Source organism: Urocampus carinirostris, chromosome 18, assembly GCF_059441175.1.
Source record: "Urocampus carinirostris isolate Australia breed hairy pipefish chromosome 18, RoL_Ucar_1.0, whole genome shotgun sequence".
Lineage (NCBI taxonomy): Eukaryota > Metazoa > Chordata > Actinopteri > Syngnathiformes > Syngnathidae > Urocampus > Urocampus carinirostris.
The window spans coordinates 18,645,820-18,669,355 of record NC_142366.1 but is presented as its reverse complement, the minus strand read 5'-3'; the positions used below and the strand labels follow the sequence as shown (position 1 = coordinate 18,669,355).

Genomic DNA, 23,536 nt, shown 5'->3' with positions numbered 1-23,536 from the left:
CACGCGCTAACCACTGCGGCGCCGTGCTGCCTAACAATAATTTAATCCAGAAAATGAATGAATAATTTGAATAAGAAAATGTATTATTCTACTTAATTATATTTGCATCTATGTTTTCCTTCTACAGTGAACGTCCAAGCTACTTCATTTTTGAACTTTTTTTATAATAAACCGCATTCATGTCAACAACTCAGGATCTCACAACAAAATATTAATTAACCATATATATGATATAACGAAACACATGCACAATATAACATGTTGAACTACATAAATAAACACGTTTTGAAAAAAAATGGTGTAAGATTATTTTGCATTTTGTAAGGGAAAATACGACAGTTTGTAAGGGCATCTGGAGCTTGACAGGAATGATAATAAAATGTGAAAATTCAGCGATTTTAATGAGAAAAATGTAAAAAAAAAATGTGACGTTAAATGAGAAGGAACTTTACCACTGGAAAAAAATAACAATTTAATGTATTTATTAAAATTGTATATTGCACATTACTGTTGGAGTGTAGTACCCCAAAAACTACAACATAAATAGTTAAAAAGTAAAGAAAATCACAGGAAATAATGTTTAAGTGACACTAAAGACCCCTGACTTACCGAAATCCAAAAACTGTTTGATGGAGAGCGGGGACGGCGAGAACCTGGAGTAGAACTCCACTTTGGGGTTGTTGTTCTTCAGGAGAGCCACAAACAGCCTCATTTTGACGCGTTAGCTCTTGACGGGAGGCGCACCACCATTCATCCCCGCTAATGTTGCGGCTCGCGGTTCCGTCTCTGCGGCGAAAACATCGCTCTCCTCCCGCAGGAAACCGACCAAGGGGAGCGCTTCACCTCCATGCGAGTTTATGACTGAAATTGGAGTGTTCGCTTCGCCATTGGGCTTTCTTTTTCTACATTGTTTATCAATTCAGATCTGTCAAATGAACGTCAAGCGGAAATATTTGGAGAGACTTCTCTTTGGGATTTTCACAATAAATCTCGAACGCGGAGGTTTGGCTATAAAGTGAATATAATTATTTTGATTTGGGACGCTTTATTTTGAAACTCACAACATTATTGGTTCGGATCCCTTGAGCAGTAGAATAACAGGGACACCATTATGGAATTGTAATACAAACCCTTCCATTTTTGTCAGAAAAACATGATACAAGTAAAACATGGAATTGAGCTAGGCAAACATAATACCCTTTTTGTGATAATATTATACAAAAGTACAGGTGTCAAAAAGGCAGCCCACTGGCCAGATCAGGCCCACCAACAGTGAGAGAAGCGCAAGAGGAAAATGAGCTGTAGTTTTAAATATTTCCACCAGATGTCACCAAAGCCAGTAAACAGTTGCAAAAACAATTGTGGTAGTATTTCTCCATTTCTCTCTGACTCACTTCTTTTTTATTTATTTCTTCCTCTTTTTCTTTCTCCTGTTCGCTCTCTCTTTCTCTCTCCTTTTCTCTTTTATCTATTTCTCTCTCACTTTCTAATTCTTTCTTTTCTCTGTCTTGCTCTTTCCATTTTCTCTCTCTAATTTACACTTCAATTCTCTTTCTATTTTTCTCTTTCTTTCTCCCCCTTTTTCTTTCCCTTTTCCGGCCTCTCTCTCTCTCTCTCTCTCTCTCGTTATGCATCTCTCCCTTTCTCTCTCTCTTCCTCTCTCCCTTTCCCTTTCTCTCTCTCTCTCTCACTCTCCCTCTCGTTATGTCTCTCTCTCTCCCTCTCTCTCTATCCCTTTCTCTCTCTCTCTCACTTTCTCTCTCTCTCACCTCACTTTGTCTCCTTTTCTCCTGCTAACTCTTTCTTTCTGTCGTTTCACTTCTCTTATTCTTTTTATCTTTCTCTTTTTGCACATTCTTTTTCTCTCTATATTAATTTCCCCCTTCTTCTCCATTCATATCTTTATTCTGATCTCTCTTTTTCTCTCACTGTTACTCTGTCTCCCTTGTTCTCCTCATTTGTTTATCGCTCTCTTTCCCTCCCTCTCTTTCTATGTCTTTTTCTCCCTCTCTCTTTCTCTTAAACTTACTAGTCCGGCCCCCGTGAGATTTTTTTATAGCATTTGTGGCCCCCAGCTCAAACGAGTTTGACACCCCTAGTACTAAAGTGTTCTTGCTTCTTTTCGATGTATCACCTCATTTTATTTTCTTAAATGAATTTCTGGTTTCCGTTCTCATCAGCAATAACATTAGAAAGTCACGAGTCAACCTCGCTTGATGGCGACTGTCCGTGCGCTTAAATGATTGGTTAAAGAAAAGATGTAATTGTAAGGAGGAATCCTATTGGACAGTTTTGGCATCAATCAAAACGGCATCGAGGAAAATAAGTTAATGTTTTACGCTATATAAATTTAAAATCTCCACTTTGGTTGAGTTAACGTTCAAATAAATGATGATAATCAGGACGTGTTTATCTATTGTATCAATTTAATTTATCTGCGACGTACTTCTGCAGCAATTTTTTTCCCTTTAAAATTGTTAATTCTGTAATAACGGTCGACTGTTTTAAGCCAATCAATTATTAATTGAAAATAAATATTTGTACATACAGTATATAATTCTACCGCTTTAAGCATTCTAATGGCACTTTTCTCCGTTAAATTATATTCATTTTATATTATTTTTACAATCAAAGTAAGGATATCTAACGTGTATTGACTTAAACATGTCCTGAATATTATTATTAATATTTTTATGTTATATATATTATGTATCGATTATATATTGTACGTTCTTGTCCATGCTTAATTGGAAAAATGTAGTGTATTTTCAGTTTTGACTTATGTTTTATTCACGGGTCCCTTAACCCAGGTGTGTTTTTTTTCTACATACTCTGTATTGCTGTGAGTAAATAGAAGCCACATTGTGTTTGTACAATGTAATTTCGCTTGAAAAGGGAAATTTCAATTATTAATAAGAATAGCCAACCTTTTGCCAGCAACTCCATCCCCATGAATTCTCTTTTTATTCTGTTTTTCAGGACATTTCGTATTTAACGTAATAATTGGATTTTTACTGCCACCTATCGGTGAACCGAAATAATGTTAGCGGCTCAACAGGCAGGAGAAGTATAATAACAGCACAGAGTCTTTGAAATGTCAGCCGTCTACATGAACAATGAAGGCACAAATAAAACATACAGTTAATGGAAAAAAGGCATAGAACTGTAATAATGTTAGAAGTAGGAAAGTGATATAAAATTGCAGAGAACATGAGGGAATACTGAACAGTGTGATGAAGTAACCTAGCAAGATCTTCGCATATTTATCGCAGTACTGTAATACCATTTTCAACCCTCCCCGTTTCCTAGTTATAAATTACAGTAAACCGTCACTTACATTCCCAATACATGCCGGAAGTCTCTTGCGCAACTTCTGCTGGTTTTATGACGGAAAAACCAGAGAATTGGCGCCAGAAGTTATGACTCTTCGTAAAAGTCCATCGAACATCCTGTTGAGATTAGGACTCATACTTTCTGCAACGTAACCATTTTGGTGTTTTCGTTATCGTCCGTCTCCTCTTCGGGTAACGGGTGGTAGAGGCGGCGATACAGCAGCCTTGTCACCAAGGTGATGATGAACATCTCCAGGATCAGAAGTTGCTGACTCATCACTGTGGAGACACGTTCACGTAAATTCCGGACTACAAGTCGCCCATTTTTTTGTAGTATTTCAACACCCTGCTATTTTGCTATTTCTCCCACTTAGAAATCATGGACGGGTCTGAAATTTTCATTGTTGGTGCATGTCCATTGTGAGAGAGATAAACTAAAAAGAAAAATCCAGAAATCACAATGCATGATTTTTGAACGATTTATTTGTGTGATACAGCTGCAAATAAGTATTTGAACACCTGAGAAAATAAATGTTAATATTTGGTACAGTATCCTTTGTTTGCTATTACAGAGGTCAAACGTTTCCTGAAGTTTTTCACCAGGTTTGCACACCCTGCAGAAGGGATCTTGGCCCACTCCTCCACACAGTCAGGTTTCTAGGCTGTCGCTGAGAAACACAGAGTTTGAGCTCCCTCCAAAGATTTTCGATTTGGTTCAGGTCTGGAAACTGGTTGGGCCATGCTAGAACCTGGATATACTTCTTACGGAGCCACTCCTTGGTTTTCCTGGCTGTGTGCTTCGGGTCGTTGTCGTGTTGGAAGACCCAGCCACGACCCATCTTCAATGCTCTAACCAAGAGAAGGAGGTTGTCCCCCAAAATCTCACAATACACAGACCCAGTCATCCTCTCTTTAATGCAGTGCACTTGTCCTGTCCCATGTGCAGAAAAACACACTTAAAGCATGATGCTACCACCCCATGATTCACAGTAGGGATGGTATTCTTCGAATTGTACTCTTTATTCTTCTTTCTCCAAACACGCTTAGTGGAATTATGACCAAAAAGTTCGATTTTGTTCTCATCTGACCACAATAGTTTCTCCCATAGCTCTTCTGTATCATTTAAATGGTCATAAGTAAACTTAAGACGGGGCTTGACATGTTCTGGTTGAAGCAGGGGAACCTTTCGTGCCATGCATGATTTCAAATCATGACGTCTGAGTGTATTACCTACAGTAACCTTGTAAACGGTGGTCCTAGCTCTTTACAGGTCATATACCAACTCCTGTTGTGTAGTTCCGGGTTGATTCCTCACCTTTCTTAGAATCATTGAGACCCCACGAGGTGACATCTTTCATGGGGCTCCACTCCGATTGAAACTGTCATGTTTAGTTTCTTCCATTTTCTAATGATTGCTCCAACAGTGGACCTTTTTTCACCAAGCTGTTTGGCAATTGCTCCGTAGCCCTTTCCATCCTTGTGGACGTGTACGATTTTGTCTCTGGTGTCTTTGGACAGCTCTTTGGTCTTCGCCATGTTACAAATTAAAGTCTTACTATTTCTATGGGGTGGACAGACGTCCTCATGCAGCTAACCACCTCAAACAGGTGCATCTGATTCGGGATGATACATGGAGTGCAGGTGGACTTCTAATGGGCGGACGAACGGGTCTTTCAGGGTCAGTCAGAATTCTAGATGATACACAGGTGTTCACACACTATTTTGCAGCTGTATCACACAAGTTGTTAAAAAATCCTACATTGTGATTTCTGGATTTTTCTTTTTAGTTTATCTCTCTCACAGTGGACATGTACCTACGATGAAAATTTCAGACCCCTCCATGATTTCTAAGTGGGATAATTAGCAAAAAACATCCTCAAAACAAAACTCAATATACTGTACAGACCAAAATTCAGAAGCCCGTACAATCACAACTGCCTGTACACATGAGACTGATCTTTAGCTCTCCCATCCTTAGTGCTCATGACAAAGTGACAGAGGAGAAGAAATACTGCTACATTAAAAAAAATTATTATACAAGCAGACACTAGCTTTTAAGGAGGGCTACACGATAATTATCAAACTGACAGTTATCAGACTGATAACAGCCTCATATGACATAGTTTTCAGCCAGATGGGAAACATATACGCTATAATTATTCACCCACTGTCAATCAGCCAACTCCACTTTTTCGAAAATCTCCAAACATTTATTTATGATATGTTTTTTTATGTAGAAGTTGTCATGATTACTCATTAAATTCCCCTGTGCACGCTCATTTGGCGCCAGCCGCTGCGGGCTATCTGATTGGCTCCCTGTCCCTATTTAAACCCTGTCCTGTCACTCTCCTTTTGTCAGTCCGTCTGCGAACCTCTGTTGATACAAGGCAAGCCTTTTCGAACCTGACTCCCGCCTGTCCCGTTTTTGCTCCCGTTTTTCCACCTGTCCATTCCTGATCTCCCCGTATGTCTCCAGCTACGACCTCTTTTTTGATCCCGACCACGTCTGCTCTCTTGTCCCAGCTTACGACCAGTTTTTGATCCCGACCACGTTTTTGCTCTCCTGTCCCAGCTATCGACCCGTTTTTCCGTCCCTGACACCGGCATCTCCCGCTACGGAAGATTCACTTCCTTATTCGGATCACGATCCGATTGCGAGAGCGACTTGCTTCCCGGTCTAGCGAGCACCGGATCGCGAGCGCTGTCCTTCCTCTCTCTATCTCAATAAACTTGTGTGAAATGTTACACGATTGTGTCTTCCCTCTGTTCTGGACGTGACAGAAGTAAGCAATACTTGATATTCTCTCTATTACTTTTACATGTGCACAAGTAATGGGAGGGAAAGCTTAAAATTGGTCGCACAGCTCTGCATCTGTGCAGGATGTTGTGATTGTACGGGCTTCTGAATTTTAGTGAGTACAGTGGAACCTCGCTAGTTCGCGGTTCCACTATTGCGGGTTCAGAGCTTCGCGGGTCTAAAAAATATACCTTCTCAATAAAAGCATTTATTGAGTTGACGCCATTGAGCGCGAGCTTATGTCAACTGAGGACACGGTGTGGACACTCTTATTGTGAAGGGGAGGGGGAGGCCCTGACACAATGCTTAGTCATGGTGAGTTACCGCTTCGCTCGACCCCCCCTCCTTCAACTCCTCCCACCTCATCCCCTTCTTATGTGGCGCTCAGTATATTCTCTTCTGTCACGTTTCATCTCAAGTTTGACTTTATTATACCAAAAGCGACCGGTTGTTTATACTACCTAAACACGGCTAATTGTGTGTGGTTTCGTGTATTTGTTGTAAAAGCTGTTCGATGCCGCTAGCTAAAGTATGTTGTTATTGTCAGAAAGTAGTTCTTTCACTTTCATTAAAATGAACACAGACCATTTTTTCAACTGTTGTTTCCCAAAACGCTTCACAAACACTCATCAAATATCACATTTTCACTGTTTTTATTTTCAATATGTAACCGGTAGTGTTAACAAGCGAAATAAACTGCGATTGCTGCATGTGGTTGAGAGCGGTTAATACAAATCATACTGAATGGTTTGTAGTGGTTTCGCCGCAGTCCTATTCTGTGTACATACAACATATTTTACAGTTTTTTTTTTTGTTATAACATGAATTTCACTCTCTCTCTCTACCCGTATTCTATATGGTGTACTGTATACAGGGGGGGTATACTGTATACGGTTTTTAAGCATTTTTGAAGGGGCCCCGCTACTTCGCGGATTTTCAGTTTTGGCGGGTGGTTTTGGTCCCCATTAACCGCAATAACCGAGGGATTACTGTACTGTACATTGAGTTTTGATGATTTTGTTCATATTGGCTGCTTTGGACATGTTCCGCAAAAAGGAGTATTAGTTGCGGCACAATGTGTTACTTTTCTGTTCTAGACATTTCCCTGCTGATTTTTTTTTTAATGTAAGTAATGGATGTAAATGATTTCATTTTTATGGATGTTTAAGCCTTCTTAAAGCTTAGAATCCCATGCGGCTTGTACAAAAACAAAGTTGAGTTTCTTCTTTATATCTGTGCACACGGCTTTTAATCAGGTGTGCTCTGTAGTTTGGAATTTTCGATGAACCTGAAAATGGCGAGACGGTGATAAGCGACTCACTGTATCCTCTGGCGGCGGAAGAAAATGGCGGTGCGCAGGCTATCGTCCCGTTCAGAGCTAAGATGTTGATGATGGCCGACTGTAGCTGGCTCAGGATTAGCACCAGTTGATACATGGCATACTTGGGGATGATCTTCAAAGGTAAACAGATTTTTTTTTCAAATTAGGCACAGGACGTGTAGTATTCTTCCCCACAATTATGCAAATATTTTGCAACATAGTCCACAAAGCAAAGGCCTCGAGAAATGTTGTCTACAAATTGACCCATCCTGCTTGTTTGGCTGTAGAGCTGTGACGTCATTGAAGTAACACACTTTCAAAATGGCGAATCCCATTAACACAACATGTGAGGCCAGCTCCGAAACATTAATTACACCTACAGTTACTACATAATGGAAAATTGTAGTGAACTAGGTTTCTCTGACCCTTATTTCATTTCAATGACAAAATAATATTCCTGACTGTTATGTATTAAGAAAAAAACAGTTATAGTGCCAGCGACTTAGATATACAGCCGTATCAATTCAAACCAATGGTTGAGGCAGGTGACCAAGACTAGGGCAAACTTGATATCGCCGACAAAGAGGACAGAAGAAGAGATTGTTTCCAGAACACAGATTGGTAGCGTGTGTTAAAGGCCCTTCTTAGGAGATTTTGTTCGATCTAATTACCGATACCTTTTTCATTGAAGTAATTTTAATTATTAAACGCAGTTCGCTTGTTGAGAACACATTGTTGGGAATGGGCACACTAAAAACTGACGGAGTAATTATATCAGGGTTGATAGAACATTTTCATGGCCAAATTTAAGTACTTTTTAAGGACTTACAAAGGTAATTTTCCAATTTCTCTGACCGTTAAAAGAAAAAATCCAATGTAAATCAAGTTTATTGCAGAGCTACAAATATATCTGCAATTTACATATGCGATTTTGAATCTTGCGTGAGCAGTTATCAAGACATATCATTTTTTTAGATGCAGAGAGCAGTGCCAGCGTCATTTTTAAGCAAAATTGTTGAGTAACATGGTAATTCCAAGCATTTACAAGCACTTTTCAATCCTTGAATAACACAAAATAAAAAAATCTAGAAATTTTCAAGGATTTCAAGCACCCGTACCAACCCTGAATTATTTACTGTTGTTAAATATAGATGATGCACTGCAAATAATACATAAACCTTGATTTGATGTATTTTTCATTCCCTATTGAACAGCAACTCGAAATTTGCAGGGCACAACAAATGCCACTTTGAAACGGCCTTTCTACACTCATGTGTTCTTCACCAGTTTTGTCAAATTTTTCGAAAAGTTTTTGTCTTTCGGCAAGCAAAAAAAAAAACTAACACCCCGAGTTAAAGGTAAGATCGGGCATAAAAAAATTCATCCCGACCCGACCTGAGTCGCGGGTATATAAACCGAACCCGCCCAAACCAGATGGATTCATTTTATTTGATAACCGAGGCCGCTTTAATTTGCCGGCAAAGTAAACGCGAAACTTTACTCCAGCCGTGTATACTTCAGCGCCAAACTGTGCGTTTCGGGATTTACTTGGGACAGAGTCCCACAAATCAAGTGTGCACTGCAGTGCCAAAACAAACAGTTTGGTGGCGAAGTGCGCATTTGGGCTACGTGCTGCGTACAAAATTAAAATTGAATCCGGACAAAATGGCACTGAAAAGAAAATCATATTCTGCAGATTACAAGCTGCAAATAGTGAAATATTTGGCCTAAAAGCAGTTGGTAAAGCTTGTAAGATATTGGCAAGAAGCAGAAATGATGTCTGACATAAGGGAGGCGGAGGGAGGAAACCGCGCGTCTTTTTCTCTAACACCGAGGAGGAAAATTTATTTGGATTTAGTGATTTGGAGTTAAGCTGATAGTTTAGTAAGCATTTTCTTCCCCTAAATAATCAGTTGAGTAAAAGTAAGTACATACTGTGTAGATCCTCCAAGAATTAAAAAAAAAAGGGGGGGTTGGTGTTCCTCTGATTATGTCACAGCTTGGGATGTCCAAGAAAGGACAGGCTGTCTTCAAAATTCATTATCTTGTAAAATAACTGGAGCATCTATACAGATTTGATGCAAAAAAACTGTAATATTCTCTAAAGATTAGCATGTTTAAGAATAATGGATTACCTTTAAACTGCGCAAGGTGATCCTCAAGTGCATGAAGGTGATGGCCACAGGCCACAAGGCAATGATGGTAAGGATGCCAACGAAAGGATTGATCCAGATCGCCGAACCGGTGATACTCAGCTGGATCGGTCGCGGGTGTCGACGGGTAAAAGGCAAGCCACAACAGAAAGGGAATTGATGAGTAACATAAAAACAAATTCCTTAAAAATCTTTGAAAATGTAACATCTGCAAAGCCGATTGTAGTGCAACGCAAGCAAAAGTTAAACTGATTCCAACATGGGTTTTGTCATGTATATATAGGACACAGTTTTAACTACGGGTTACAGTCAGGGTGTCACACCTATACGTACCTATAAGTATTTTATATGGAAGCTCACTAAACAATCAATATTTACTGTTGAGACGCTTTATGATGGAAACCCACAAAACAAACTGTAAACACCCAAAATTGATTGTGTGAGCGATTGAGGTGGGCAGATCTCTGCACACGCAGCAAACGCACTCTCTCGCCTAGTGCAGTCTTCACTGAAGGTAAATACAGAACGTTGGTATACTTGTTTGCTGTATTTTTTGATATTCTTTACAAAATATTTTTTCTTGAAACTTGTTTTGAAACCGTTTGGAACAAAAAAATGACCCTCAACATTCAGTTATTGTGGGAGGGAGACACAATTTAAATAGGGTATTTATATCAATATGTGTAGGAGTAATTTTAATTGGTCCTTCGAGCTGGATCGCAAGACACCTGACGGAGTTCAGTGGTGGAGCCGACGACCAGAAGACCGTGACCACGGCAGTAAAACCCTTTTCAGGCCTGGACCTCGGTTCCATCTCTAGAGTCTGAACGGTTGACGCTGAGCCAGGAGACAACAGACACTTTGAGTGAGACACTAATGATTGGCGGACAACGGACAACGTTTGTTGTGTACACTGAACTATGGAGTCATGTCACGGTTGCCATGACGCCCAATTGGCCTCACCCGTGTGTAACGGTTCCCATGGCGCCCAATTGGCACCAGCTCCAGCTTGTTGAAAGATTGGCTCCCTGTCAGTATTTAAACTCTGTCCTGTCAGTCCCGTTTTGTCAGTCCGTCTGCAAATCTTTGTTTTTACACACTGTCCTGTTTTTTTGTTCCGGTTTGTCTCCCGCTACGATCGGTTTGATCTCGACCACGTCTGCTCTCCCGTCCCGAATTACGACCTGTTTTGATCTCGACCACGTCTGTTCTTCCGCCCCGAATAACGATCTGTTTTTGATCTCGACCCCGTCTACTCTCCTCTCCTGGTTTTCGACTTTTTTCCGTTCCCGACATCGCTATCGCTCACCACGGAAGTCCACTTCTGCGTCTGAGCAACCTACTCCCCGCGACCAGCGATCTCCGGATCGTGTGTGCACTCCTTTCCCTTCTTCTCAATAAAACTGTGAGTAACGTTACGCGAGTGGGTCTTGTCTGCGCTCTGGTCCTGACATATTATTTCATGGATTTTATCAAATCATCAAACCGCGCACAAGTTTTAGCTTTTGTTTGGCGAGAGTGTTGGTGTTTTTGTTTAATTTTGTCTTAGATTTTGTTAAAGTAATTTGCTTTTATGGCTCCTTGGATCAAAAACCTTCCCAACCCCTGTTCTATATGAAGAACCCATTGAGAATCCAACTGTTCCCCATCAGACCACAAGTCCAAACCCCGAAGCCATTGACTCACATCCGCCAAATCAAAGGTTCCGTTGGTCCACAGGACGATAGACAGGACGGTGAAGACGACCTTGAGCACGGCAAACTGAAAGGAGCCCAGTTTGAGCAGGAAAAGAGAACGCCTGCAACAGGAGAAACATCTTGAATGAATGAATGAAAACTTTATTCGAACATCAAAATAACAAAACAGAACAAAAACAATAACTCAACCACAAAATAACGTTACATAATTTGTTCGAAAGGGATAGTAAGAAGCAAATGCTTATATTACCTACCCCTTCATCTTCCCCACCAAATATACCAATGATATAACAACAATTGTAATGATATTAATAACAACTTTTGATAGAAGAATAGCAACAATAACAGAAAGTTAACTAGACGCACTATTCCCAATCTCCTGCACCATTGTTTGATCTGATCTTGTAAATGATTCCAAAGTTTGACTCCACACACAGACACACACATACTTTTCCTGGTGGTTCTCACCTTTGGGATTATGAATTCACTACAGCCCCTTAAATTGTAATTTCCCTCTTTGCGAATGAATCATTTATGGATGTTTTCTGGCACTATGTTCTTGTTGATCTTAAATAACAGTTGTGCAGTGAAAAAAATTACTAAATCATCTAATTTTAATAATTTGGACTGCCGGAATAAAATATTAGTATGATCTTGATATCCTACCCTGTGTATGCTTCTAATTGCATGTTTTTGGAGGATAAAAAGGGGATGTAGTGAACTTTTGTAATTATTGCCCCAGACTTCTGCACAATATGTTAAGTATGGCAGAACTAGAGAACAATATAATAAATACAATGCATTACAGTTTAAGTTCTCATCCCACACTTGTCGACAAAACCAAAAGGCACTTCGATCTTTTTGAATTCCACATGAAGAAAAAATTGAACTTTCAACCGCATGTATAAAATGCGCCGCCGGGCCCAAGTTGAATGTCCAGGAGAGTGTTTAACCTGCGTTCCAAGTACAGCATGTGCACAGGCTTTCCCCATTTTACGTAACCTTCCACGAGCCACCCAAAACCCCTCCATAATGTTTCCTGTGTGCACGTGGAGGCTCTACATGCCTGTGCCTCATTATCATAGCACACGGTTTCAATTAGGGTCTTTTAAACTTAAGGGATTGTGCAAATGTTTTGAACAGAAATGTTTTCCTATAGCAAGGATGGGAACTTTAAAAACTGGAGGTAGGTGGGAGGATTCTTTTTCATCCGTGTTATTTAGGGAACACACAGAGCCCCACAATGTCATTTTCGATATGGACAGGGTTGGGTAGGGTTACTTTAACTGGATTACTTTCAATTACTTTTGGATTACTCCAATACCAAATATGCTAATAAAAGACAAAAGAAACTAAATATGAATAAAATGATGACTCACAACACGTGGTAAGCTTTCTCTCCTGGCTTTGATCTCTTTGATCTCTGGCAAAACTAACATAAAATGCGACAGAAACAAAATGAAAATAAATCCAAACAGCTTGCCAACATCATTTTTGCCGTTCCATGTATTCCGTTATGCCCCAAGCCTGCACAAAATTGAGTCATTTTATTCATATTTAGTTTCTTTTGTCTTTTATTAGCATATTTGGTATTGGAGTAATCCAAAAGTAATCGAAAGTAATCCAGTTAAAGTAACCCTACCCAACCCTGGATATGGAAATATAGCATGCTCCTATTTTATCATACAGTATTCCCAATGCATGTGTAAAAAAATGACATTTTTTTCCAACCTTAGCGTAATAAAAAAAAGTAAGGATTTTTCAGGGAGTATGTATTTCTTCAATATCCTACCAAATCTTCAAATTAGACAGGACAGAGCAAACCGAGACAGACTTGGCCACACCAGGACAGATCTGACCACACAGGACTGAATCATTACAGACCAGGCCAAGACAGAACAGACTAGACTAAGACGAACTAGACTGAGACAGACCAGACCAATCAATATTACACCAATACAGACCAGACCAAGACAGATAAAGATGGACCAGACCAGACTCGACCAACAGAGACAAGACAGTCTCAAGACAGACCTGGACTGACCAGACCAGACAGCATCAAAACAGACTACACTAGAACAGACTAGACTAAGACAGACCAGACCAAGAAATATTACACCAATACAGACTACGCCAAGACAGACCAGTCCAGACCAAGATAGACCAGAACAGACTAGACCAACACAGACCAGACAGCATCAAAAGAGACCTGACCTGACCTGGATTGACCAAACAAGACAGCATCAAGACAGACTACACTGAGACAGACCAGACCAAATCAAGACAGACCTGATCCGACCAAATTTTTGAATAAAAACTTTAATTATCATCTAGATCAGGGGTGTTAAACAAGTGGCCCGCAGGACGGATCAGGCCCGCTAAGGGATTGAATCCAACCCGCGAGACAACGTTTAGAGAAGCGCAAGAGAAAAACGAGCTGCAGGTTGAAATGTATCCGCTTGATGTTGCCAAAGTCAGGTGCCTCACACAAATGCTGTACTTGTATTTTTTTCTTTCTCTCTCCCTTCCTCCCTTTTTCTCTCACTCTCTCTTACTCCCTCTCTTTGTCTCTTTCTCTCAGTGTCCTTTCCCCGTTTCTCTCTCTCTCTCTCTCTCTCTCTCTCCTCATTCTTTCAACCTTTCTCTCTTTCTTTTTCCCACCCTCTCTACTTTTCTCTCCCTCTCTTTCTCTTATTTCTTTCTCTCTTTTTTTCTTTCTCTCTAATGTACTAGTTCGGCCCCCGAGCGAATGTTTGTTCTATCATGTGGCCCCCGAGTTAAAATGAGTTTGACACCCCTGATTTAGAAGGACAATTTGAGATGAGTCAGCGGACCAGCTGGCAGAGATGGTAAGCTGCGTCTTTGCTGTCATACACTTTCTGGAAAATTTCAACATTTTACCTATTGTTGTCTTTTATTGATGTTTACTATGTTTGTGAAATGTTACCCAATGCTAAATCTATTGCACCCTGGTCTTCCTGTAAGGGGGATTACCACTTGTGAGGCCCCTTCTCTAGTCAAGTCAAGTCATTTTTATTTGTATAGCCCTTAGTTACAAAGAGTCTCAAAGGGCTGCACAGGTAATTACACAGACTATTTTTCAGACTATTATGACATCATCCCCTGATCTGGAACCAACATGAGGGCAAGGAAAAACTCAAAAACCTCAACATGGGGAAAATGAAGAAACCTTGAGAAGGGACCGCACATGTAGCATCCCTCTTTCAGTATTACCAGCAAAGGATGATGCAATCACAAATAATACACAGATATTGTCCACGAAAAGTATAGGTTATTCATATCTCAAGGTCTCTCGCTTTCCCTGTGCTAAGGTTTTGAGTTTTTCCTTGCCTGCATGTTGGTTTAAGATCAGGGGATGGTGTAACTGTAACCTGTGTAGTCCTTTGAGACATAAGACGTGTCCCGACGGATCACCACCTTATCGTGGTGGGGCACTTTGCGCGTCTCCATGACCCCTAGAGCTATGTCGGCGGGAGTCTCGTACTCCTGGTAGGGTTACCCAAGCCGAACAGGTCGAAGGGTAGAGTCCAGACTAAGAGTGATCCCAAAAGCTGGTGGCGGCACGCGTATAGGCGGTTTCCTCAAAGCTGGATCCCGGCAGCCGCCTGCAGTTGTAGGACGATGCCGGTCGTCTAGGGTCTCCCTTGCCACTGGAACCATCTTCTTTACAATCAAGATAGTGGCGTTGGGGAAAGCGCATCCCTTACGCCATTTTAAAAACCATCATTGAGCAGGTATCCTCTTTTACCTGAGTCTCCGACCACAATCCAGGATCGGACTGTTCAAACATCAGCAGACTCACAAATAAAAGAAGATGGTCATCATCGAATCGATGGACAACCCCAACCAACCTTTGAGACATTTTGTGATTAAGGGCTATACAAATAAACACGACTTGACAAGGACAGACAAACATAGATGGTATGTATAGGGGCCCCTGTATCTATGCATCGTTTACCGTGTAATGGCGGCATACGGCAAGCAAAGGCAGCAGCAGCAGCACGGTCCGGTGCTGATCTTCAATTTGTGTTTGCCGGCCCGGCGCAGGAAGGCTTCGTCGCCGCCAACCTCTTCTATCATCAGGATGAGGAACTTGAACACTACGATGGCAAAGTAGCTGAAATGAAAGGACGACGGACGGGAGTGGAAGGCAGAGATATGGGAAATCCATTCCTTAAAGCATGCGGAGGAAGGCGCGCTCACCAAGCCGAGGTCATATCTGTAAACATGGTAGCTCGAGGGATCCACATTCCGAGACAGGACATGGTGCCGATTATCTCGGAGAAAAATACAAACATAGAATTAACATGGGCGAAAATGGTACGATTGGATTTTCGTTTGATTTTTGGTTTTAGGCATGGGAGGTAGGAACAAAATCATATGCGATAGTGGAATTTTGTAGTGGAATTGTCAGTAATGCCATTTTTTGCATGGTGTTATTAGTGTTAGAAGCTCAATCAGGGAATTCATTTTGGAAACATCAAATGAACCTCATAGCAACATAGCAATCACAAGGGAATGTATTGCTCGATTCATTGAATAAATCGTAAGGATGGGTGGATCAATCCAAATATCAAAGTTATCAATACTGTGCAAATACTCAGAGTCTGTCTTCCCAATTTAACAAGCACTATTATAATGTTAACAGTGAATTGCAGGATTACACATACAGTAAAGAAAATAAGTATTTGAACACCCTGCTATTTTGATATTTCTCCCCCTTAGAAATCAGGGAGGGGTCTGAAATTTTCATCGTAGGGGCGTGTCCACTGTGAGAGAGATAAAATAAAAAGAAAAAGCATTGCATCACGTTGCATGCTTTTTTAACAATTTGTTTGTGTGATACAGCTGCAAATAAGTATTTGAACACCTGAGAAAATGAATGTTAATATTTGGTACTGTAGCCTTTGTTTGCTATTCCAGAGGACAAACGTTTCCTGTAGTCTTTCACCAGGTTTGCACACACCAGAGGAGGGATCTTGGCCCACTCCTCCACACAGATCTTCTCTAGATCAGTCAGGTTTCTGGGCTGTCGCTGATAAACACGGAGTATGAGCTCCCTTTAAAGATTTTTGATTGGTTTCAGGTCTGGAGACTGCCTGGGCCATGCTAGAACCTTGATATGCTTCTTGCAGAGCCACTCCTTCGTATTCCTGGTTGTGTGCGTCGGGTCGTTGTCGTGTTGGAAGACCCAGCCGCGAACCATCATCAATGGTCTGACTAAGAGGAGGTTGTTCCCCAAAATCTCACAATACACAGCTCCAGTCATCCTCTCCTTAATGCAGTGCACTCGTCCTGTCCCATGTGCAGAAAAACACCCCCAAAGTATGATACTACAACCCCCATGCTTCACAGTAGGACATGCACCAACGAAGAAAATTTAAGACCCCTCCATGATTTCTAAATAGGAGGAATAGCAAAATTGCAGGGTGTTCAAAAACTTATTTTCTTCACTGTATGTTATAACTTTTAAGTTGGATCCATTTGTGTTTACACTTTATTTGCACGGCTGACTTTTATTTTGAAATAATGTGGGTTTTTTGGGGTTAGACTCTCGACTTATGTTCTGAGTTGATTAGTAAAAGTATTTGTATAGTGTTTGACGTTTTTTTACATTGTATGGTTTACACTATTTGTACTTTGTAACTTTCCTTGCACATATTTTTAAAATGAAGTCAGAGAGTTGTCATGTTGACATTGTTAAATTTGTATTTTGTATTTTCTACTTTTGACTCCGGCTCCCGTTTTGATCCCGACCTGTTCCTGTATCCTGTCTGATTCCGTCCCCTGTGTCCTGTATCGATCCCCGACCACGCTTTGTTCACCTGTCCCGGCTACCCGACTTGTTCCGATCTCCGGCCACGCTCCGTTCTCCCATCCTGGCTACCTGACCTGTTCCGATCTCCAAACCACGCATCGTTCTCCAGTCCTGGCTACCCGACTTGCTTCCAATCCATGACCACGCTTCGTTCTCCTGTCCCAGCTACCCGAATTACTACCCGTCACCGGCCTCGAAGGCTTCCTGCTCCTCCTGCCCAGCGAGAACCAGATCGCTGTCTTTTTGCTCTCACCCTGACTTCCCCAAACCCTTAATAAAGCATTGTGTGAAACTTTACGCATTTGGGTCCACTGCTTGTTCCGATAGTGACACTGTGCAATTTCTGTTTTATCTCCGAGCCATTGGTACTATGTATGGCTCGCGAGCCAAAGGTTCCCGATCCCTGATAACAAACACATGCACCACTGTTGTTGAACTTTCATATTAAAATGGGAGCCGAAAAGTATCTCGCACGGGCCACAAACGGCCCGGGGGCCGCGAGTTTAGGAACATTTGGGTCAAATTGTGTAAAAAAACTCATTTTAGACCCAAGTATTTTTAGAGTGTGCCATATACACGAACAATAAAGCAAATATCAAAAATATTGTAATGTTTACCGGTGCTGCTCCGTTCACCCAAATGATGGCGCTCTTCTTATGAGCTGGGACTTTCTTGTAAATATAAACACACTCTTCAAGGAAAAGCAGCATGGAGGTGGCTGCCATAAAGGTGAGGACAGAGTACAAAATGACGCCGAAGAGGTCCAATTCTGCCGAGGAAAAACACAACATATTACTAGTATTGCGCAGTGCAGGGCCGTCGGGGCCTGCAAGACCTTCTCTGCTGGCCTAAAAAAGATCCAAACCATGTGATACATTGTTAATTATCGTGATAACCTAAGTCTTTGACATTTAAAGTCTTATTTTTGCCACTGAGTGAAAGTTGACAAAATCCTATGCTGCTTTAACCAATCTTGAATGGCAGATCCGACAACGGTGGCAAACCACGACACAGAATTTGAAAAAAATGAGAAATATTAAACAAGGGAGTAACTTCTTAGAGGGGGCGCTTGTTGCAGGGATATACAGGTAGCACCTTGCTAGTTGGCTCACATGTGTATTTTTTTTTAATAGGTGCTTGTTGAAGGTCCACCAGCAGTCGTTTGGAGCTGATTTTTTTTCTAATTCCGCGTTTTCTATCAAGGAATACCTTTTTAAATAGTGGTTTTTCATGTTGTCGGACTTGTTCGGGCAAGGTTTGCTGTGCACATCACCGCTCGTTTCTTTTAACAGACTCTAAGTAGCCGAAATACCTCCACTGTCTACGACTCTTTGAAGATGTTTTGAGTGGGTATGCTGTTACCCTTCGTCTCTTTATTGCTCATTTTGACCTCGTTGTAGCCCTTTCGCTTTCTTTGTGTGAGCCGTGATTCCTGCAAAATGATTGGCTGGTCCTCAACACCTTCTTCTCTTGACTGTCGGTCTGGAACTTGTGTTTTCATGGCAATAGCGCCCCCATTTTCTCCAGTGGTTCGGTGGTGTAATTACAGTTGACCCCATGGGTTGTTTGTTACTCTTCATAGTAATATTGTAACATTCCAGGTATCCCTAATAAAACATCTTTATGACATGACGTCATTATTATTTTTATTTTTTTCTCGCTAATTTTCGACCCCACTCACGGAACAGTGTATGCACTGGTAGGTCGGGCATCCAAGGGTTAAATTATCGACTTTTATCAAGTGAATTCCTTATAAATAATTCTATATTGTCTGTCGCCTCCTTTTCATTACTTTCCCCCTGGTTGCACTGCTTCCAAATAAGCGCTTTCATATTCATTCATTTAACCAATCACATATCAGTCATTACTTCTTGTTGGGCTCAGAAGTCTACCCGTAGGCCTTCACCAAAAATCCTGAAGGCCCCGGAGCATAATATCAGTGTTTGATTGGTTAAGCCAATCAGATTTCGAGTTGGCGACATCAAGGCCTTCTAGCGGGTGTAAATAAATGTCCGCTAGGGGGCAGTAATGCTCCAAAGTCGAACATCTATGCTTCTTTAAATTATAAAAAAAATGTTTTTTCCGTCTTCAGTGAAGTTTTAACCCATTTAAGCCTTGACCTTTTTTATGGTATGCATCTTTAATGTCAAAGAAACTTCAATTCTCTGAAAAATACAACGAAATGTTAATTATAAATATTGACTTTTCAGCGCAAGAAGTGATAAAATATGAAACACAAGGAGAAATTTTTGCTTGTTATGTAAAACACGTTAATCAGAAATTAAATGTATCAAAAAAGATCAAATACAAAACAATTTAAAACCTTTTTTGAGTACTTTTATATAATTTTAAATAAACAACATTGAATCCCTGAAAAAACATGCATATTGACTAACCACAAAAGGAAAAAAAAACTCTCGGAGGGAACCGGCTCTTGAACGGTTTGGGAGTCGGTTCATAGTACCGGTTTGTTCCCAAACGACACATCAAATCGATAAAATTGATTAAAATCGACGAGTAAAAGAATTGGCAACTAATTTCCTCATAAATTTGTCGTGTTACGCGATTCGTGAGCCACCATGCATGTTAAGTCAATGCAAATAAATGCATTGGATTTTGTAGGGTTGTAATACCACTTTAAACCGGCAGAGAGTGCCCTAAGACCCTTTTTATAAAAGTATCTTACTTTTTAAAAAATTGTAATCGTTTTTTGTTGAATATCAACAAACAAAAATCGCCATTACAGTCAAACACTACAAAGTGAACAATTTCCAAGTAAACAGAAAGTGCTTCCGATATACAGAGTAAGAAAATATTGAAAATAAGTTACTAAAATACATTAAGTTCTGAGGTCATGGGTTCAAATCCAGCTACCAGCCTTCTTGTGCGAAAGTTGCATGTTCTCCCTGTGATTGAGTTTCCTCCATGCACTCCGGTTTCCTCCCACATGACAAAAACATGCATGTCAGGTTAATTGGTGACTCCAAATTGTCCCTAGCTATGTATAAATGTTTGTCTGCCCCAGCCCGAAGATAGCTGGTTGGGCTCCTGCGCCCCCACGGCCCTATTGAGGATAAACGTTGCAGATAATAAATGGTTGGATATATAAAGTAAAAAGAGTGTTTTATTTTAACCACCACAACAATTTATTTCAACCCTCCAAAAACTCAAAATATAGCCATCAACAACCACACCCCTTTGGAACAAAAGTAAGTAAACCCTAAAGTGAAAGTTCCTGAAGTGTATGGTCTGAGTACTTCCAGGCTGACACCCCACGCCTTCAATCTCTGCAGCAATTCTGGCAGCACTCCATCTGCTATCTTTCTTATATAGCATTTGGATGTGAAGCTGTTCACGACCACACAGCTTTTTCGGACATCCAACACGAGCCCTGTTGTGAGAGCATCCGTATTTTTTAAAACACTGGAGGATCTTGGCCACTGTACTGCAGCTCAACTTCAGTGTTTTGGATATCATCTTGTAGCCTTGGTCAGCCTTATGTAGCGCTAAAATTATTTTAAGGCCCCCAGAGAGTTCCTTGCCATGGTGTGCCATCTTGGGAGTTTCAGTGACCAGTATGACAGGGTGTACAACAAATTGAACGCTCCTGCTCTCTATTTTATAACTGAGACCTAGTATGAGTAACAAGTCACATGTTAATTTAGAGGGAAAATGACAAGCAGTGCTTTGTTTGGACATATAGGGGGTGTACTCACTTTTGTTGCCAGGGGTGTAATTATGAAGGAGTATATTTTGATTTTCTTTGAAGGGGAAAAAAATTACTCTGCTATGGAAGCTTTACACAGACTCCTTTTCATTGTGTTAAAGCGATGTTCTATGAAACATTTAATGACATCTCTACAGAAATGTGAGGGGTGTACTGACTTTTGTGACATACTGTAAGTTTAATGTAATATAATCTTTGGATAAGGTGATCGGAAAAGAATATTTTACACATTAAATAGCATACATTTGTGCATATTTTTTCTTTATTGTTAATTGACAAACACTTTTTCTTGTTTTATATTATTGTCATGATAACTCACCTGAGCTTGCTCCTTTGGCGCCAATCGCGTCGGACGCTGATTGGCTCCCTGTCACTTTTTATACCACCTCTTCCTGTCACCGGTTGTCAGTCCGTCTGCGAACCTCAGCTTACGCTAGGCAAGCTTTTCGACTCTGACTCTCTCCTTTTCTGATTCCCGTCTGTTTCCTGGCTCCGACCACTTTTCTGATTTCGACTGCGATTTTGCTGCCCCCGTCCCGGCTCCTGATCTGTTTTTTTTCCGCCAACGCTCGCCAAGGAAATACCACTTCCGCGTCTGACCAACCAGCTCCCTGCAACCAGTGATCTACGGATCGTGTGTACTATCATTCCCTTTCTCCCAATAAAACTAAGAAACGCACGCAAGTGGGTCCTGTCTCTGTTCTGGTCCTGACAATTATAGAATATTATGTTATTTAGCGGGGTAATTTCCTATCCGTCCAAAACTTCAATAATTGAATATAGATGGAAATAAGAAATGTGTTTTTTAAAAATCGGATGTATTGATAGAATAATCGACGCATCCATCGATTATTAAAATACTCGTTAGTTTTACCCTTAAACACATCACTAAAGGCCCGGGTGTGAAATCCACAGCCTGCCTCTGCTATTGAGAGTTATTTTGGAAAATTTGATCCTCTCGAAAGTTGTGGATAGCATAATAAAAACGGCATGAGTTGGTTCTGATGATGAAATGGGTTCGGCCTTGGAGAAGGAAAAAAATCCTCATCCTCAGTCAGGTAACATCTGGATTTTTGTACACTCTTGCAGCAACAACATGGTGGAAATAACCGTATTCCTCATTCGGTGGCCAACATGTAAAAAGAAACCCACGCGCGCATCTGTTGCTCATTTTTACGCACGTGTTATTTACCCTTGAGAAAACGAAAGAAAAAAGAAAGTTGGAGCTCTTGCTTTTATTTGGTTGCCCGTAAATAAGTCTTTTCTGGGAATCTTGGTTAGCGATACCGACGTTTATGTAATAGTCTAACTCCGTGTTTTTCAATCGAATAATTCGAAAATATATTTGTGGATCTCAACAATACATGTGTAAAACAATTTGCGACATATCTCTCTACTTATAAGTAAACATGACAGGAATATGTAGCTTATAGTTTCGGTTTCACGATGTTCTTCCTGTGACAATTTACCACTAGAAAAACACTACTTAATTTTTAATAATAATTGTGTAGAATTGATGCATAATCCTTTCACTAATACACATTTCATGGTGCCATATTTAGGTGTAGCAACACCAATCCACCCGACCAAGTAGCCTACACAGGAAAATGCTGTACAAACTAATGCCAGCTGCAGTTCATCAGGAGGGAAGAAGAAATGCAATGGTAAAGCCAAGTCACCAGAGAGCACTATCAGCATCATGTTTAAGCAGGCTTGTTGAGAAACTATGTTCTGGTCCAGGGCTTTCACTCTGAAAATGCTGGTCTACTAGTGATCCCAAGAGCCAAGAAGAAATCCGCAGGTTCGAGAGCATCCTCCATTCTGGCCCCGGTGGTGTGGAATGCTCTTCCCCCTTAGATTCGATCTGCAACCTCAGTGGAAATGTTTGAATCTAAGCTTATAACACACTTCTGTTCTATATCAAATGAATAATCTATATTTTATGTTGACAATATCTGTGGATTATTTGCCCTCAGGAAGGTTTTAGATCAGGGGATGGTGTCATAATAGTCTGTGGTTTGCAATAATCTGTGTTCTGTGCAGCCCTTTAAGACTCTTTGTGATTAGGGGTTTTGAAATAAACATGACTTGGCAACAATACTGGCATTCCACCCACAATTCAAAACACTTTACAATCCTGGAAAATATATTAAAATTCAAGCATTTTCAATGATTTCAAGCGCCCTTACAAACCATATATATGGAGTTCTGGCAATCTAAGGCTTCTATGGAGAAAACAGTCACATCGAAATCAAAACAAGAGACAATTGATTTGACTCAAAGTGATGAGAACACCTGAATTCCATTCTGTGATTCGGGTAAAAAAAAAAAGCCCACTCACGGAGGATGATGTCCATGGCCAGGGGAGGTTTCCCCACGCAGCGAGGATCCACAGTGGGGATCGATTTGTTGTCCATGTTGGAAGATGGCGAAAATGTCCACGGTGGAACTTTTGTGTCCTGCTTGGCTCCCGATTTGGCATCCGCGGACTTGAAAAGTCACGAAATGAGGTTCGCTGGAGTCAAAGGAGCGTGCGGCTGCTTAGCGGTGGCGTCATTTGTGCAAGTTTGTGCATTGGGGGAGAGGGGCAACCCCACACTTGTTGCAAGCCCCCCTCGGGCCCGCCCCCTTTTTTTGCACAGGCACACGTTAACCCGCGAGCACGCAAAA

General features: G+C 40.9%; 2 protein-coding genes across 2 annotated transcripts in view; both read right to left on the bottom strand.

Annotated features, from left to right (window-relative positions):
- Positions 1 to 1,344, bottom strand: part of pdk3a (pyruvate dehydrogenase kinase, isozyme 3a) — a 33,164-nt gene extending 31,820 nt beyond the window's left edge. Inside the window, exon 1 of the mRNA XM_088322652.1 lies at positions 610 to 1,344. Coding sequence (XP_088178778.1) covers positions 610 to 712 — 103 coding nt within the window. The 5' untranslated portion in view covers positions 713 to 1,344. The remainder of the gene's footprint in view (positions 1 to 609) is intronic.
- A 1,597-nt stretch (positions 1,345 to 2,941) lies between these two features.
- Positions 2,942 to 23,461, bottom strand: slc51a (solute carrier family 51 member A). The gene is made up of 8 exons (XM_088322508.1): positions 23,208 to 23,461; positions 17,757 to 17,908; positions 15,525 to 15,598; positions 15,280 to 15,438; positions 11,290 to 11,401; positions 9,586 to 9,705; positions 7,451 to 7,583; positions 2,942 to 3,611 (listed from the first exon to the last, which is right to left on the bottom strand). The coding sequence occupies exons 1-8, from the start codon at positions 23,281 to 23,283 to the stop codon at positions 3,466 to 3,468; spliced, it is 972 nt and encodes a 323-aa protein (XP_088178634.1). The 5' UTR covers positions 23,284 to 23,461; the 3' UTR covers positions 2,942 to 3,465.
- Between the last annotated feature and the right edge of the window lie 75 nt (positions 23,462 to 23,536).